At 37.2% G+C, this 19,372-nt stretch overlaps 1 protein-coding gene across 1 annotated transcript in view; it reads right to left on the bottom strand.

Moving 5' to 3' along the window:
* Srbd1 (S1 RNA binding domain 1) overlaps positions 1 to 19,372 on the bottom strand; it is a 236,736-nt gene that overhangs the window by 191,278 nt on the left and 26,086 nt on the right. The window contains 5 exon segments of the mRNA XM_023711259.1: positions 3,523 to 3,658; positions 4,736 to 4,832; positions 11,276 to 11,414; positions 12,669 to 12,786; positions 17,861 to 18,027. Of these exon segments, the coding sequence (XP_023567027.1) occupies positions 3,523 to 3,658; positions 4,736 to 4,832; positions 11,276 to 11,414; positions 12,669 to 12,786; positions 17,861 to 18,027 (657 nt within the window).

Here is a 19,372-nt window from a genome sequence, read left to right on the forward strand (position 1 = left end):
ACGCGTACCAGGGCTAGGACCACAAGGTTCCGGCATGAAGTGCACAGGCAGTCACTGGTCTGGGAGGAACTCCTGCATGAGGTCCAACAATTCAAACTAAAATGGAGTCACTCATGCTAAACGTCCAAGACATCAAGCTTACCTGTCTGATCTTCCAAGAAATTAGGATAGTGAGAAAGACAGTAATAGCCAAATCTCCAAATAAGACAGTTTTAGCCAGAATGGTAAGAAGTCTCCGCTGCTTTAACTCTACAAAGAAAGTAACTTTGCAACCCCCACACCACGTTTTGTTCCTGGATGCTCTGTTCCTGCTTTCCTCAGCCCTTTACTGCCTCAAAGCGAACACCTCTGCTCAGCTCATTGGAAGAGCTCATTCCACTTTATACATTGAGGTGTTTTTCAATTCTAGAGCTGCAAATAGAAGCCAATTAAGATCTTTAAATTCAGTATGTTGTGATTTTGTCTTTTGACAGACCAATCTGGTCTGGCATGTGTTTCTGTAAATGAATTTCACTAGCTGGGTATGGTGGCACATGCCAGTAATCCTTCCAGGAGGCTTAACTAGGACTGCAAGTCAGCAAGGCCTTTTTTTTTTTTTTTTTAAGGGAGTGGGGGGAGCCACTGGAAATAAAGCTCAGTGTGAAAGCCCTGGGCTCAGTCAGCCAAATGACTAGAAAGCCCTGGCAGAAGATTAAGGGAAGACATTTCATATCATATAAGGCTAAGATTAAAACAATAGTGGGGTCAATTCCCATAAAGAAAACACAGTTTGCAATCCTAGAACCAAAAAAAACTACAAAATCAAAAGCATTAAACCAGATGAAGGAAGAATCTATATAATTCAACATATAATCAGTCTACAAAGGCTGAGAAAGGTTGTATGTTTTGTTTTGTTTTGTTTTCTTTGGGTGAGAGGAATGAAGAGAGCTCGAGACAATGAAAACTCTATCAAATAGCAAGCTAATAGTTACTAAACTAAAGGGAGAGAGTTTTCAGTGACCACACACAGAAAAAGAATACACAGATTTTTAAAAAGTTTAGAAGTTACTAAAGCAACAAGTAGCAGTAACACCAGGAAACGGAAAAGGTGATTTTCATGTTATAATATTCAAAATATCCAGTTTTTATTAGACAAAGTATCTAAAAAAACAAGAAAAACAAGATAAAGTATCTAAAAATAAGAAATGGCCTTTACCAGGGCTGATCAGATGGATCAGTGGACTGACAACCTGCTCAGGCAACTGCAGGGACCCAGGTTCAATCCCTGGAACCACATGCTGTGTCAGCCCCACCCCAGGGCACAGTGAGCCAGCCACAGCATCCAGGAGTGGTGGCACACACCTGTAATCCCAGCACTGGGGAGGCTAAGACAGGAGAATCACTATGAGTCCGAGCCGCTTAGCAAGACCCTGTAACAAATACATTAAAAAAAAATAAAAAATAAACTGTCCTAAAGGAGCTTAAACATTGAATTTACAAAATAAAGACTTTAAATTAACCACCTGAGACCAGGGAGATAGCTCAGTAGAATAAGCACTTGCCTGGCAAGCGCAAGTGCCTGAGTTCAATCCCTGGTACCACCAAAAAAAAAAAACCCTGAAATATGCTCAGAGTTAAAGGGTATCATGGAAAGAGACCTAAAAGAAGCTAGGAGAGTGATGCACAAAAAATACAAAAGAATAAAAAAATGTTGTAAACTATAAAAAGCAACCAAATACAGTGCTTACAATTTAGTTGCAACCAGAATTGTGGAGCAACTTCTGCAACCAGAATTTTGAAAAGAATTAAGTTCCTGAGCCAAGTTCCTGCCTACCACCATAGACATTATAGACTGAAAAAATGCAATAATTGAAATGAAAGATCCACCAGAGGTATTCAATCGCAAATTTGAGCAAGCAAAGAACAAATCAGCAAACTTGAGAATAAGTCAAAAGAAATTACACCATATGAGAAGAAAAGAGGAGAGGTGAGGGGAGAAGAAAGTTATGGGGAGTGGCAAGGGATTGGGGGGAAAAGAAAAAGGGGAGAGAGCCTAAGGGATCTGTGGGATACTACCATGCCTACCCACTACATAGAATGGGATTCCCAGAAGAGGAGAAAAAATATTTGAAGAAGCCAGACATACGGTGATGTATGCCTCTAATCCCAGCACTCAGAAGGCTAAGACAGGATTCCCACAAGTTCAAAGCCAGCCTGGTCTCCAAAGTGAGTTCAAGGCCTGCCCGAACTACATGTGAGGCTCTGTGTCAAAAAAGAGTATCTGAAGAAACAATTTCCCAATGCTGAGAAAAAACACTAATCTACACTTCTAAGACTCACAATGAAATTCAAGTAGGACAAACTCAGATACCCACAAGTCAGATTAAAATCAAGCTTTTACAAGACATATAACAAAGAATCCTAAATGCAGCTGAAGTGATCTGTCATGAACAAAGGTTACTCACCAAGAGCCACAGGAGGATACACCACAGGGTGTGGATGGTATAGTCTAAATACTACAAGAATTTTACATATAGAAAAATTATTCCAAAATGAGAAAAAAAATTTAAAGACTGATTACACAACAACTCGGACTACACAGTGGTGCCTCAGTTCACAGACTTCGTTCTTTCCGTGATGGTGGTCACAGAACCTGTTCTGTGATTCTGGTGCAACAAACTTGCAAGCATATAAAAGCAATCACAACGGTATTCTGGTTGCACTCAGAATCACAGAATAATTTCTGTGAAATTTAGCATCATGGAAAAAGAAATTCATAAACCAAGGTACCATGGTCTAAAATGTTAAAACACTCTTCAAAACACTCTTAACATGTTGAAGAGCACATCTTTGGTTATGCAAATTTTTCAACAGTTAAATCTTTTTCTATTTAACAGGCGAAATTACGACTGCCAAGACAAACAAAAAGAAGGGAGTGTGCCACTCCTGAGCCTGTTCTACGTGAAGTATTAGAGTCCCTATGGCTGCAATGAAGACACTGTGCGATGACTCAAAGCCATATGAAGAACACTGGTTACACTAACTACACATGTAAATACAAAAGTCAGCACTACCGTACTTTTGATTTGTAACTCCTCCTTTTATTCTTTAAAAGCCACATTCTATAGTGTACATATAGCCTATCACTACATTTTAGAAAAAAATATTAGTACAATGAAAAACTAGAAGGCCCAGATACAATGACTATGGCTGAAACGACTAAATGAGATCTTTAGCACTTTATTCTAACCATCTGATTTGTGTTGCATGTGGAAAACATCTAGAACTAAGCACTAATCCAAGCATATTAGAAAGCAGAGTCTAACAAGAAAGATCACCAGCCAAAAAACAAGACACCTGCTAAAAATTTTCAGTGTTACTAACTTGTCTGAGTCTTCAGTTTGCAATTTATAAAATCAGGAAAACATGATAACTTATAATTTTACATATAAAGAAAGAAAATATATGACATGAAATTCTTCAAATCAAAGTATTGTTATTTTACTACCATCATCTGTATGCATAAGCAATTTCCTTATTTACCTGATGGTGCTGAATGTTTCTTATGTTACATGAAAAGTTCTGGTAGAGTTGAAATTTATCAACATCTTTCTCATTTACTTTCTTTGAGGATACTTTTGCCAGAGATGACTGAATACAAATGTATCTATTTTGGCACCTGCTCAGATACACAAATAGTCAAAACATAAGTAGTTATTAACATATACTGCAGACAGCAAAAAAGCCGTTATCAAACTGTATTTGTTTAATGATGCTCCAATATGGTATCTAAGGAATCAGGCCAATAATACTAGTCTAAATATCATCCGTCTCTAACCACTGAATTAGGCAGTCACAGTCGATTAAAAGCTGAGAAGTCAAACAAAAGGACGTACTAGGATGGCTTCCAATAGCAATTTGTAAATCTGAACCAAATTTCAACAGCATAATTACTAACAAAAACAGTTTTCAACCTGAGCAGTTACCCCACTTCCTCTCACTCCAGCTAGGACCACTGATAATACAGAACAGTGTGTCCCTTGCATTAACAAAAACCTAATAAGAAACAGTGGAGATGTTGGCGAAGGGAGGGGAAATCTAGCAGAAAACTGTCTTCTCTTCCAATAGGTAGCAGAAAAAGAATGACAGAGTACAAAAAAATGTTTTAAAGGGCTTTTTAAAGAGGCATAAATCTATAAGCCCAAAAGACTCTAACAAAGACCTCGCATCAGTCTCTCACATTCAAACTGTGACGCCATGGATAAGCTGCTCTCCCCAGCAGCTGACGCTTGTTTTGAGGCCAGCCCTAGGCACCACACCTGACATCATCATTCTAAATCAACCCAACCACAGGTAAATACCAAGGATGAAATATTATAGACATAAGTCAAGCATACACATTACAATTACCATGTTTAAAAAGCTATGGCACTATTCTAAATGGACATGAGTCTCTCCTTGGGAAAAACTGTGAAAAGCGGTAGTTTGCACACTGTGTTCATCTAGGCCCTCCGCTGAGGAAAGAAGATGAGGAGGCAAAGTTCCAGGCTCCCTGCTCAGAATTCAATTAAAACAACTTTTCTTTTATCTGTTTTATATATTAGGGTTCTGTTTTGTTTGAACAAAGAATTCTGCTACTTAAAAAAAAAAAAATTCTCAGTACAAAGTTTTTAATGAATACTGGTATTAGCACAAACCATGTGACCCTTAACAGCGTGAGTCCACAAAGCAGAAAACTCTATAAAGAGTTACTCACAATTTCCGAATGAAGTCAAGCGTGTCTTTGTCTTTAGCAATCATGTCTGCTAAAATATGCTGCACTCCTGTCTCAATATCCTGGAGTGCAGAAAGCCCTTTAGGAAAAGGGGTGAGACAGAACAGAAATAAGTCTAACATTAGTTTTAAAGTCTATAATTAAATCACATTACATTAAATTCCAGTCAAAATAAAATCTTAAATTGACAAACCACCTAAGATAGAAAGGTATGACAGCAGTAACTTGCTTCCATATGTAACAAGAGCCAGTCTCCACAGCAGTAACACAAGGCCTTTACATAACGTGTTAGTTACAGTGGGGAAAAACGCAGCTTGGAGACAGCTGCTGGTCTACACCAGGTTCCACCAGTAATTTTTAATTACTGGACAACTTACTTGACTTGTCTACCTCAGTGTCCTATAAAAAATAGAATAATACTATCTTCTTCATGAAGTGATTGCAAAGATCAAAAATACATTAATCATATCCCAAACCATACAATTTGTTACCAAAAAAATTCTCCCTCACAAAGAATTATTAATATTTGTATATTGGGAATAAAATATTTATTCATTTTCAATGATCCATTTGAATTCCTTAAGCTTAATCAACACAAAGCAAGAACAATCAATCAGTCAGGTGTTCATTTTCACAATCAGACCAACTAGTTTTCTCCGAGCACTTGTGGTCTGCTGACCCACAGCAGCGAGCCTGATACATCACAGCTTCTACAGCATCCACTTATGCCCTGGCTAAGAGCAATTCATAGCTCTATTTCGTTTCTTTTGTCCTTATTATTTGATTTGTAACAAAGCCTTACTACTGTTGTTTTATATTAAGGCTTGAATTACACAAGCATTGAGACTCATGGATATATTTTTCTATGAGTATAGTTTTAATGAGTAACAGGCACAGAGACAATAGTGGAACAGAATTTTTTGTAGTACAATTAATGAACAGAAAATGCCTTTGGGGGTCTGTATTATGACAGCAAATGCCAACCACTGAAATAACTATTTATCTGAAAGAAATTCAGGGAAGTGTGGTCACTAACATTAATAGAGATTCTATTCACACTTTAAGAGAATTTATCTACAAGGAAATTTTTGGTAACAAGTGACTTGCATAAGGCAGAAAGTTATATGTATAATGGAGAAGACTTAGGACAGCTATGGCACATAGAAGAACTCAATATATAGTTACTCTTACATTAACCACCTCCCTAGATCAATCTTCATCTAAGATATTGCTCTCTATGTGCCAGGTGTGATGGGACACACCTAATCTTGCAGGAAGATCACTGTAAGTTTGAGGCTAGACTAGGCTACAGTTAGTTCAAGAGCAAACTGAAATACATAACGAAGCACCATGTCAGAAAAAGAAAAAAAACTTGTTCTCTATGCAATCAAGCCTAGATCCCCAAAGGACCTCAGAGCATCATTACAAAAAGAATAATAAAAAAACCAAGGTCTAAGTCAGTAAGTAGTAAGTATGGAACATACAATGCAAAGCACTGCTGCAAACAAAGAAAGTCAGGAGGAAACGACGAACTTTCCATTAATGAAGGACTGGTACAAAGCCCTGCCATATGAAAGGAATACAATTTGAGAAGTTTCTATAATTAATGAACCTCATTTAATTCAAATAATATTGAGCTCTAGCACAAAGAATTGCAAAGTATGGTCTGAAGACCTAAAAATAAAATATACTACGTATTTGTTAAAAACACAATGGAGGGCCAGGGAGATAGCTTAGTGGCACAAGCACCCGCCAGAGAAGCATAAGTTCCTGAGTTCGATCCCCCAGTACAAAAAATAAAAAATAAAAATAAATTAATAAACACAATGGAGTATTACTTGGCTATAAAATAGATAAACTCGAGACTTTTATAGGTAAATGGATGCAATTGAAGACCATAATCACAAGTGAAATAAATAAGACCCACGTGTGTAAACATATTGTCTCATAATTGTAACAACCTGAAAGTAAATAAAATCTGAAAGGTATAATAGATACTGTGAAAGTGAAAGAATCTGTTCGAAGGGAAAGAACTGAGATGAGGAAAAGGACAAAAGAAAGAAGGAAAGAAGGAAAAAAGATATGTTTACGTATATATACAGGATAGCTTGGATAATCATACTGCTGATTTCTGATGGTTTATTAAAAGGAGCAGTTGATGCTTAAATTTTTTATTCTCTTTTTTAATTTCTTATACCTTTTATTTTTCTCGCCAATTTTGCATGCTTACACCTGGTAATCTAAACAACGAATTTGACGACAACATTACATAATACAGCAAGCATTACTGAATTCCTATTATTTTGATTAGTGAATTGTATAGTTTCTATTTTTTTTTTGCTATTTTTTATTGATTAAAAAACATAAACATTAAAAAATAAAAATTGTTGAGCCATCCAGATAGCTCAGCAGATTAAAGCGCCTGCGTAGGCAGATGCAGGGACCAGGGTTTGATACCTGGCATGCCGTGCTGGCCCCCATCCCCAGGGTGCACCAAGACAGGGATTGAGACTGGGCATGGAGGAACATGCCTATAATCCCAGCAGTGGGGAGGCTGAAAACAGGAGGATCACTACAAATCTGATCTGTGTGGTGAGACCCTGTACTAAATACATTCTTTTAAAAAAAATTAAATCATAAAATAAAATAAAAAGTGCCTTACTCTTCTCTTGTTGCTGGAACAAAATACCTAACATCCAGAATTAAGGAAGGAAAGGTTTATTTAGCTCACAGTTAGTGGAGTTTTCAGTCCACAGTTGAATGGTTCCAAGGCAGAGTGGTACATGGCAGAGGGCAGCCATTCATGGGTGGAAAATAGCAAAGAACAAAGGGAAGAACAGCAGCTGCAGTTTCTAGCAAGCTTCTCTCCCCTCCTTACATGGTAATGCAGATTATCCACCCCAGGGCAGGGGCAGTACTCATACCCACAATTCCTACATTGGCTCATGAATTAATCACAAACTCTAGAAGCCGCTGACTACATGAGGCTTTGGGGGGACAACTAGATACAAACTATAACAAAAATATATACACATTCTAAGCCAGGTGTGCTGGTACACACCTATAATCCCAGTACTCGAGAAGCAGAGGCAGGAGGATCACAGTGAGTTCAAAGCCAGCCTGGGCCACATAGGAAGACCCTGTCTCAAATATATGTATTTAGATGGCCAGATTGTGGGACTGTATTGTTTGATAGAACATCTGAGGTAACTGTGATACTCAGTAGCTAGGGAGGCAATTTAGCCTGCCTCTAGAGCAGTGGTCTCAGGAAGAGGTAGAAATTATCAGTCAGCTGAGAAGTTCTTTAAAAATCACATATCCCTCTCAGTCCAAGCAGAAAAGAATTGGAAAAGAAATCTTATCCATTTTGAAAAGGCTCCTTCTCTAATCACATAAAATCGGGTGTTGGTATTAGTATAACCAAGGATAACAAGAGTTCCAAAAGTTGAGTATTTCAGTGAAGTCAGGAGAAAATGAGATCCACAGAATGTAAAAATTATATCCCTTCCTCATAATGTATTCTTTCTAACAGCAGACTCTCCAACCCTCCAAACCTGTAAGAAAAAGTTGAACAGAAGGGAAATCCCTCCTCAGTAGCTCGTCCATAGATACTACTCAAGCCTCTGCCAGCAGCTCACTATGAGTCTGATCAGTGTAGCGAGATTGTATAGACCCTGTACTGAATACATTAAAAAAAAAAAAAAAAAAAAGAAATTGAACAGCCAATCTTTTCCCTCCATCTTTACTTTGCTACCTCCTATCTGTAACAGAATAACCTGCCTGCCTGCTACAACCCAAGGACGTGTGATCTCGTCCATCTGTGGCACAGTATAGTTTTTTGATTCAAACTAAAATGTTATTGGTCTGTGGCAAGCAAGAAGTATCTAATAGGGGGCCAGGGCAAAATAGCTGGTCTCTTAAGTATTTCTTGGAGGAATTATGATAATTGTAAAAATGTTTCTTTAGAAAAACAGTAATAGAACAGAAGGTGGCTATGTGCAGGCATGTAGCATAAGGAGATCACAAGAAGAGAAAAACATTTCACATGAACTTTAAAAAGTAGTGCCTATTTGCTTACTTGCAATTAATTATAATTCTTCTACATTTGTGATCAGTATACAAGAAAGGGAATAAAGCAAGCAGAGAGTCCTGTTAGGGCTCCAAATGCTACCATAACTATACTGGGTCCTGAGGTATCTGCATGATCAGAAATATCACCACCTGGTGTTCATCATCACTAATTCCAGGAACATCACCATATGTAACAATCGAAAGAGATGCTTAGTAAAAGCCTACCCAGGGAGCTGGGCACAGTGGTGCCTGCCTGGAATCCCAGCAGTTGGGAGGCTGAAGCAGGACGACTGCCATGAGTTTGAGGCCAACCTGAGCTGCGTAATGAGCGCCGGGCAGCTTACACTACAAATCAAGTCTCTGTCTTAAAAAAAAAAAAAAAAGAAAACCTACCCAGTAAAAACTCTGAATCTGTAAGAACCAAGTAGACCTTTGTGCCAAAGGAGGTGGGAAACAGAAAAAGCCAAAAGGAGAAAACAGGCAATAGAGCTTTGTGTTTGCACCATTCCACAAGCTCCAACATCCACGGGGAGCACAGACAGTTCCTACTGCGGTTAAGCTTCAGGCTTGACTCTTCAGTCTCAGTTCTTATTAAAATGTTAAATGTTGCAACCATTTGAAATCTCATTACAGACACAATACTCTGGTTTCTCTTCAGATTGCATAAATCTTTCACCTTTTCAATAAAAATACACATTTAGAATTAAGCAAATTTTAATTTTATTTATTTCAACCATCTCTAACTTAAAAAAATCCCATTCTGCTTTTTCTTTTCCTTACTATTTTCACAAATATTGAGAGGTATGCTTGTATATGACAGATAATTTTGTCTTACAGATATACACACTCAATTTTCAAATTACAAATTCCAATTTTAAATAGTTTTCTGGATTATGTAAAATCAAAATACATTATGGTATGCATGACTTTCTAGTCAAGTACAACACAGAGATTTTGTTAGGAGAGACTGCCCCCTACAGACATCTGTGCCTCGAAGGTCCAAGAATAAAAAGAAGGCCAAAAGGAATTAGAGCTGGGACAGGGAGATACAGGGCAAAGTTGCAGTTACTGGCAGTTAAGCTGAATAAGCCGAGAAATCTAATCTGTACAGAATGGGGATTACAGCCAATAATATTGCACTGTATACTGAAAATCTGCTAAGAATAGACTTTTTCCACAAAAAAGTTAACTGTGAGATGACTGATATTAATTTGATTATCATGCATAGTTCCATTTAATTACAATAATCATTTTTATGCACTTATACATAAAATAAATATATATCAAAACATCACATGCTCTTTATCTACAAGTCTTCTGAACATAAAAAATAAGTATTTTTCTTAAATGATTCATCTCCCCACTCAAACCTAAAAGCCATTCTGAAGAAAAGGCAGTTATCCAGAAAGTTTGCACTGTAACATTCATTTTGAGGGAAAAAACCCCAATGCATTCTGACGTGAACCGCATCGTCATTTCTCTGGAAGTACTTCTCCCTTCCTCCCTCCTCTCATTCTCTCTCACATACAAAAGAATAGGAAGACATGCTTGGAGGTAAAATTCAGAAAAAGACACTTAATTCCCTGCAAAGCAGAAGCATAGGAGTGGGGCTTTAATTTACACCCTGTGCATAGTGCTGATATATAATACTTTCAGAACAATAGAAATGAATTTTATGCTAAACTTTTAGAATTAGAATAAAAGCTTTAAAAGACAATATACAAGAATCTTCAAAGCTTTAGGATATGAAGGAACTCCTCTAAAAAGGAAAAACTATTATATTAAAAGGTTAACAAATCTAAAACTAAGGCTATCTATTTGCCAAGAGATGGCATAAAGAAGACAAGTTACAAGCTGGGAGAAAAGACCTGGAGCACACATAAGTAACAAAAACTACCTGAAAAATATTTAAAGACTATTAAGTAAAAGAAAAACAACATAAAAATGAGGAAATGACTAGAATAAGCACTTTATCAAGAAAGAAAAGTTGGGCTAGGGAGATAGCACAGCAGCCTAAGTGCCTTCCTGGCAAGCATAAGGGTTCAGTCCCCAGGATCACATGCCGTCTTGGCTCCAGTACCCTGGGCGCGCTGAGCTGGCTCCAAAACCAGGCATAGTGGCGTAGGCCTGTCATCCCAGCACTGGGAAGGCTGAGACAGGAGGATCACTACTAGTCCAAACTGCATAGTGAGACCCTGTACCAAATACATAAAAGATTTTTTTAAAAAAGGAAAGAGAAGTTAAATGTTTAGGCAAGAGATCTATTACAGGACATATAATGACTTTTTCTTTGTATGCCATAATCTTTTGTGTGTGGACATATTTAATGAAGCCATTTTTAACATGTTGTTGGGTTGAAAGAAAGAAAGAAGAGAGGAGATGGAAAGAGAGGGGAGAGGAGAGAGGGAGGGAGAAGGAGAAAAAGACTGCTGGTCTCTTTAAAGCTGGTACCTTTAACATCCGGTCGAATGTAAGACAGCAAATTGAGTTTCCCTGGATTCTCAAGCAGTGTCAAGGCTGCTGCCTCTAGTCCCAGCTGCTTTGCTCTTTGGGCTTTTGTGCCTTTACTCCCAGTTTTATATGGTGCAGACTAGGCAGGAAAGATAAAAAACATGACACAGGATTTGGTTTTTAAAAGAAAACATTAAAGCTAGCATGAAAAACTAGAAGCCATACCGAAAATGCTGTAGATATCCTTTCTTCAACCCTTGCCTCTTCCTTCAGAAATGAACTCATACTAACGAGCCAACACTTGCTGCGTGAGGGTGGTATGTGCTTTATCTTACTCTTCAGACTTTCCTTTGTGTTTAGTTACTTGTTTGGTTTTACTTAACTAAAAAACTCACTGCCTGGACTGAAGGCTGTCTGCTCCCCTCCTGCCAGCTCCTCTAAAAGCTGTCAGTACACAGTGACTCTGCTTCTTAATCCACATCTACTCTCCCACCCACCACCATCTGGCATCTTTGCCCATGTAAGTTGCTCAGCATGGTAACACAAAGAACCTCAATGATCTCTCAATTACAAAATACACCTGTTTGGGCCTATTTTGCCAAACTTTCCTGCTATATCTAACCTCCTTCTAAAACCCTGTTCCCTACTGTTCCATGTACCATTGCTTCTGGACTCTCCTCCTATATCTCTGATCATTTTTTGTTTATCTTCTTAGGTTTTCCTCTCTTCATCCACCCTTCAAAAGCTGACACACACCCACATCCACAATCTCTCCTCAAATGAGTTCTTCATTCCTATAGCTTCCTATACAACCCTCCAATAATATCCATGGGGGAATGGTTCCAGCAACACCCTCCACAGTCCTATAAATACAAATGCACATATGTACAACTCCATTCCATAAAATAATAGTATCTGCATATAAGCTATCATATTCTTCTGTATACATTAAATCATCTCTAGATTACTTATAAATACCTAATACAATGCAAATATCATATAAATAGTTACACTTTTTGTCAAGAGAATAACAAAAAACTATAACGGTCAACAGAGACACAATTTTTTCAAATATTATTAACCTACATTTGGTTGACTATGCAAATATAGAACTTCCAAATAACTGCAGGATCAACTGTACTAACTATTGTATCAATTACCTATATGCTTGTCTCGAATTTAGTCCTCCATTAACCTGCACATTTGTATAACTCCTTGAAGGCAAGAACTATCTATTAAAAAGCTAAAGGCCTAACATTAAAAAAAAAACTGGGTAAAAGATAAATATTTTGGTGAATTAAATGATGGATAATAACTTCAGCCTTTAATGTCTTAAACTATAAAAAGATCCAAGTCATAATATATTCAGGCACTAAAGAATAAAGTTCCTTACCACATGTTCTAGTTCTTCAAAACTTCTGCAGTTCAGCAAGGCTTTTAACAAACACTCAGACATCTTTCCCTCCTTCTTAATCTTCTGAATTGTACTATGAACCTTCTTTGCAACTGCCCTGAAAATAAAAAATTTCGTGACATGTAAGACCTGTATAGCAAAACTTTCTTTTCAAGGCTTCTTCAAATTTATTGAAAACTTCAGGTAAAGTAAAAAGAATCCTCTTCTTTCTAAATCATTTGAGGACCAGCCAGATAGCTCAGCAGATTAAAGCACCTGCTTTGGCAGATGTAGAGACAGGGGCTTGATCCCAGGGTGCAGTGCCAGCCCTGCCCCTGGGGCACGAAGAAACAGCAATGGAGACTGGGTGTGGTGGCACACAACTGTAATCCCAGCACTTGGGAGGCTGAAAACAGGAGAATCACTATGAGTCCGATCTGTGTAGTGAGACCCTGTAGACTCTGTACTAAATACATTTAAAAAAGAAAACCAAATCATTGAAAATAACAGCATCCCCAAATATATGAGTATACATTCCCTATAGACCACATTCTCCTACAAAATCATAATACAACCATCAGTCATAGGTTATTATCAATACAAAGTTATGCTATTAATATCACCTAATTATTAATTAGATAATCCACTATTATCATCCAGCCTCAGAATTGTTACCTTATTCAAGTTTCACCAACTGTGCCAATAATGTCCTTTGCAGTATAGGGTTCCCTTTGAAATCAGGTGTTACATGTACCAGTCATGTGTATAGCTTCTTTAAGGTCAAACAGTACGTCAGTCTCTTTGATTTTTAAGGCCTTTACACTACAAGAAAGTTATTTTGAGAGTTCTTCTGATCTTTCCTGACAATTAAATTCGTGTGGTGCCACTCTGCAGAAACATCATCAAAGTGACACTTGTTCTTCTACATCTCACCAGATGGCAAATGATTCTGACTTGTCCCTATGCTAATCAACTTTTGACTCTTGACTAAGGTGGTGTCTTGTGGGTTTCTCCATCATACTGGCATTGTTTATTTCCTTTTGGTAAGTATTTTGTGGAGAAGTATTTTGGGATTATGTAATTATACTGTTCCTGATTAAGCTTTATGCACTTGCTTATTTAGGTATCATTATGGACTCATGGCTTCTTCATGTAGTGGTCATACTCCATTTCTACGCCTTCAATGCTAATTCTGCCCCATATTTGGTCAGGAGAAACATCCTTCTGTTTGTGCCCATCATCTTCTGGGCACTTTTCATTCTCTGCTACAAGATATTCCCAACTGCAATTGTCCTCGCACCAGCCCTGGAATTAGGATAATGGCACTTAGAAACCAAGTTACTAGCAATGCTTGCTGCCTGCTATTGAGTATCCCTGCTTGGACTGCTCACACGTGGCACCTACAACTGTTTTTTTTCCTTTTTTTTTTTTTTGGGGGGGGTGTCTCTTTTAGACAGGGCTCACTATGCAGATCAGGCTGGCCGTGAGTGTGCAGAGATCCTCCTGCCTCTACCTCCTGCATGCTAGGATTATAGGCACGCACCTTCCCACCAACCCAGCTCACAACTGTTTGCTACATACCATTCTCCACTAAAAAGAACCAGGACCCCATGTAAAATAACTTATTCATTACATGGAACAATGTACAGAAATCAATATACAAATAGGGGTAAGGGAAAGGGTGGACATAGTAGTACGCCCACTTACAATGGTTTTTCAACATGAATATTCAATTATACTTTATACTTTGTTTTGTTTCATTTCCTTTGCAGTAATGGGGATTGAACCCAGGGATTCACAGAGCTATGTAAGATGTCTTCTCACTCAGCTATATTCCCAACCCCCTCCTTTTTCTTTTAATTTTGAGATAAGATCTCATCAAAGCATCTAGGCTGTCCATAACCTTGAGATCTTCCTGTCTTAGCCTCCTATGTAACTTGGACTACAGGCACATAATACAACATCAAGCTGAATCTTACTGTTATACATTCTTTTTAATCTCGTTTTATTACCTGTTCCTATTAATAAGATATACCTAACAATGGTATTGTCAAAATGATAGGGAAGTTAGAGGTGATGTAAATTATTAAAAATAACTGATGGAAATTTAAATCTATCTATATTTTTTGAAACTAAAGGAAGAGGACCCAGCGAGATAGCACAGCAGACTAAAGTGCCTGCTTAGGGAAGCTTAGCAAGCACAGGGACTGCGGTCAAATCCTCAGCACCACAGTGTGCGCCAGCCCCACCCCCAGGGCAGGCTGAGCTGAGCCAGTCAGAGTCCAGGCGCAGTGGCTCATGCCTGTAATCCCAGCATTGGGGAGGCTGAAAGCAGGAGAATCATACAAGTCCGAGCTGCATAGTGAGACCCTGTAACAACTGAATACATTAAGAAAAAAAAAAAAAAAAAACTAAAGGCAGAAAATTATCAATTAAAGGAAAGAATGTGCAGAACACCAAGTTCTTAGATTACAACCTATATGCCTTTCATAGTTCTGGCAGCCCAAAACTGTTGCTAACTAATCGCTACCAGGGGCAATATGACAAAAGGACTATAGGTCCTGTTGGCCTTCTTTTAAGGAAGAAAAGCAGTAACTTTAGAGAAACGTTTCTTCCTACCCAGAATTTTTATTATCCGACTTCATAATGAGGTCATAATTCATATTATCTTGCTGCCAGGCTCTTTGAATCGCAAGTGTGCTTCAAACTGTTTGATTACCATCTGACTACACAACTTCTACCACCAGCAGTACAAGCCACCCAATGGACAGACGCATCTACCAGCACCAGTGGTTCAAGCCAACAGGACCACCTTCATTAACCTTCTAATGACAGGACATGCTAAGAAATATATTTCACTTTCCAGCCCAATTTATACAAACATATGTAATACTGAAACAATGTTTCATGAAGCAATATTTACTTTTAATATATAAACAACACTCTTAATGTTTTCTATCCACTTACTTCATTTATTAAAAAGTAGCATGACTTCTCATCTATCCTTTTTTTTTTTTTTTTTTGCAGAACCGGGGATTGAACTCAGACCTTTGCACTTGCCAGGGAAGCGCTTATTCTACTGAGCCATCTCCCCGACCTCATCTATCCTTAATGAACAAGTTGAGAAAAAAAAGCCCTAGTTAACAGAAAATTCTGAGCTTAAGAAAAAGTAGAGACCATATGTCATTACCAAAAATAAATGCCTATACTCTAGAAAAACATCTAAGAGCTAGGCAAAGCCCCCACTTACGTCAAGGAACCTTCCTTTACTAATATTCAACTATTCCTCTATTAATAGAAATCCAAGGTATGGAACTCTTTTACAGTAGGGCTTTTTATAGAAAATGAAAACAAATAATAATCTTGACATCAAGTTTCTACTTGCCTTCTTACAATGATTGTTAGAGTACTTTTTTCAGCAAATTATTCTTGTACATGACACATTCCTCAAACTCTGTCCATAATAAGTAAGCTTTAATGTAGAAAACTACTTCAGAATCTACAAACTGCTGGCCTTCCACATATACTCTACAGATGGCTTTTTTTTGTTTTGTTTTGACAGAACTGGGGATTGAACTCAGGTCCTTGTGCTTGCCAGGCAAGTGCTTATTCTACTGAGCCATCTCCCTGGCCCCCCCCCTTTTTTTTTTTGGCAATTTTTGTTTTGTTTTGTTTTGTTTTTGTTTTTGCATTATGGGGGAGATGGCTTCGTTTGATCCAGAAATTTTTATGTAAAACCCCAGATTCCCAACTTCTTTTCAGAAATAGCAAGCTCGGGTTTGGGTGCCTGCCTGGCAAGCATGAGGTCCTTCCTGGGTTAAATTCCTGGAATGAATGAACAAATGAACTAACGAAAGATGAGGAAGTTCTAGCAAACTGGGCAGACAAACAACCCTAATTGTCAGTGATCTGCTAGAGAAAAATGAAGGCTCTCCTTTTAGACAGGATTTACAATCTCCAGTTCTTATACCTTGATGCTGGAGCATACCCTAGAAGATTTGCATCTTTGATTAGCAAGTCATTTTTACTTTTCATTGGCTAATTGATTCTGTCTCTCCAAGAAAGACTAATTCACTACAAGAGTACATTATTCTCTTGGCATTAAAAGAACTTCAACAAAAAGGACAGAAAGGTTAGCATATACAGATTCCCCAAATATCACAGAAAATTTATCAGGATTACTGTGAAGATAATCCTTGGTACTTTTTGAATAGCTTCATGGAAGGGTGATATACAATTTTAATCAGATCCTTGTTGTATACATGAAGAATATACACATTAACAACTCAGTATCTGTAGGAGAGACGCACTAAACATCTAAAGGGTGAACAATGTTTCAACAAATGTTTCTGAGTAACAGTAACATGGTTGATCTTATGGTTTTTGTACTCAAATTTCTGAGTTACTATATGATGTCCAAAGGCATAATTTTTTAAAGATACTGTACTTTCATTCTATAACCATCTAAAACTTATAATTGACTAAGATTAAATTACTATTATCTTTAAAAGAATATAAAGGGAGACAAGCACTCCCTGCCACATGCCACAGAACACAGGCACTGTGGGGCGTGCGTTGCTACCCTTGTGATCACATAGCTGACTGAGAACAGAATCACAAGAGTGTCCAGCAGCATAAAACGCTAGCTTTGAAAACAATTAAAATTCAGTGTGCTCAAACTATGGCTTTTACTGAATGCTTACGGTGTGGCTATCATACAGTCAAGAAATTGTTAAGTCAACTGTAGGTTGGAAGCCATCTGGCACCTCTACAGAACTCTCCATTTAGGGATTGGGTAGAATTAAGAACACAGCTTTATAGAAGCTGTTGAAGACTTAGACCAAAATGTACTTTTCTCTGTTACCTGCTTACAATGCTAATTTTGCCATTGCACTCAATCATTTTTGAAAGAAGGCCAACAGTCAAGCGATGGGACACACACCGCCACCTTACAACTGCTACACACCCATGCTATGCATACACACACCAGGAGGGGGACTCTATATACTCCTATGTAAATCAGAACTGACTTTCTCAGTCACAAGAGGAATACTTTCAGATTACAGTAATTCAAGGAAATGAAACACTGGAACTGTCAACACATACAGCCACTCCTTTTGCCCCACTTCTCATTGGATCTCAAGGCCTCTAACTCCTAATATTAGGCTGCCCCCCCACCCCCGCTTTCTTACCTTAACTCATCTAGGGTCTGTCGAACTTCTCTCAAGGAATCAGCATCCAAGTTATTAATGAGCTCCTTTCTATAACGTACAATGAAGGGAATTGTGTTATCATCATTAAAGAGACGAATGATGTTGGCACAAACCCAAAGCTCAATATTAGTTCTCTCAGATAAAACCTGCAAACAACAAAAAAAAAAAAAGTAAGGATTTAAAACACTGAAAAGTAAGTTTCTAGCTTATGATGTATAGTTTCAAATACATATAATACTAGTGTTCTCCAATCACAAAAAAAAAAAAAAAAAAACCACTTCCTGTGGTTTCCAAAGGAGCAAACTACTATATGAATTACATATGTGTACTGATAATCATAATAGTAAAACAGTCGTTCCACTAATTCAATGAAATCTAGTCAAAACCACTGTATAATTCAAATTCCACAGTGCTCAATAAGAGTGCTTTTCACCTCAGGGGCAGTGAAGATGGAGGTGTGGGTAACTCACTACATCAGCATGTGTGCAAGAAAAAGACATTTTAATCACTACTAGTGAGAAGGTGCATAATGTAAAATCTAGAGGAAAAGCAACTTGGCAATACATATCAAAATATTATTTTTTAATTTCTGTATTTATATTTTTTCATTAACTACTGAAAATCAATAATTACATATATTAAAAATTATAGACAAATATTGAAATGTGAAAGATATAAGACATAGAAGAGTGACTTTTAGAGAAACACTTCTGAAATGAATACATCGCATGAGATTAATAGATTGCACACAGTAAATAAATTATTTACAAACTTAAATGAATATAACAATAAAAACTGTCCAAAAATAAAAATAAAGGAAATCACAGATCAGTCATATAATAGTTCACTGTGTCAAAATCAAGAAACTTATATTCATATAATTAGAATTCTCAAAGTAGAAAGGAGCAGGCAATAAATATTTAAAGATTTAAAATTTCTGAATTTAGTTCAACTTATAACACCACATTTCCAAGAAAAATTCACCTTTTGCACAAGAAATTTGAATAAAATCATACCAAGATACACAAAAATGAAATTGTCCAAAACTTACTGTAAATTAAAAAATCATTAAAAATATTAGCTATGGAAGAACAAAATTAAATAGTACCTTATTCCACATTAGAAAGAAAGAAAGAAAAAAAAAAAAAGACCAAGTGTGTAAGAAACTACACTAATGAAAGGACTAAAAGAAAAACAATTCTGTCCTCTCTGAATTTTATACTTAGCAAACATACCTTTGAAAACTAAAAGTAAAATATTTTCCACTTATACAACCTTGAAATATTCTAATACCTCCAGACGTAGCATAGAGGAAATAACAAAGCCTAATTCAAAAGGCAAGAGAAGTTGCAGTATGCTCCTGGATAAACAATAAAAAGCTCTCAAAAATGATAGTTATGTAGGACTATATAAAATATATGAAATGAACCCTTATTTAAAGTCATTAAAGATTTCTATGAAACAGTACCAATCTTATGTCGGGTTATACAT

Source organism: Octodon degus, unplaced genomic scaffold, assembly GCF_000260255.1.
Source record: "Octodon degus isolate 3935 unplaced genomic scaffold, OctDeg1.0 scaffold00020, whole genome shotgun sequence".
Classification (NCBI taxonomy): Eukaryota; Metazoa; Chordata; class Mammalia; order Rodentia; family Octodontidae; genus Octodon; species Octodon degus.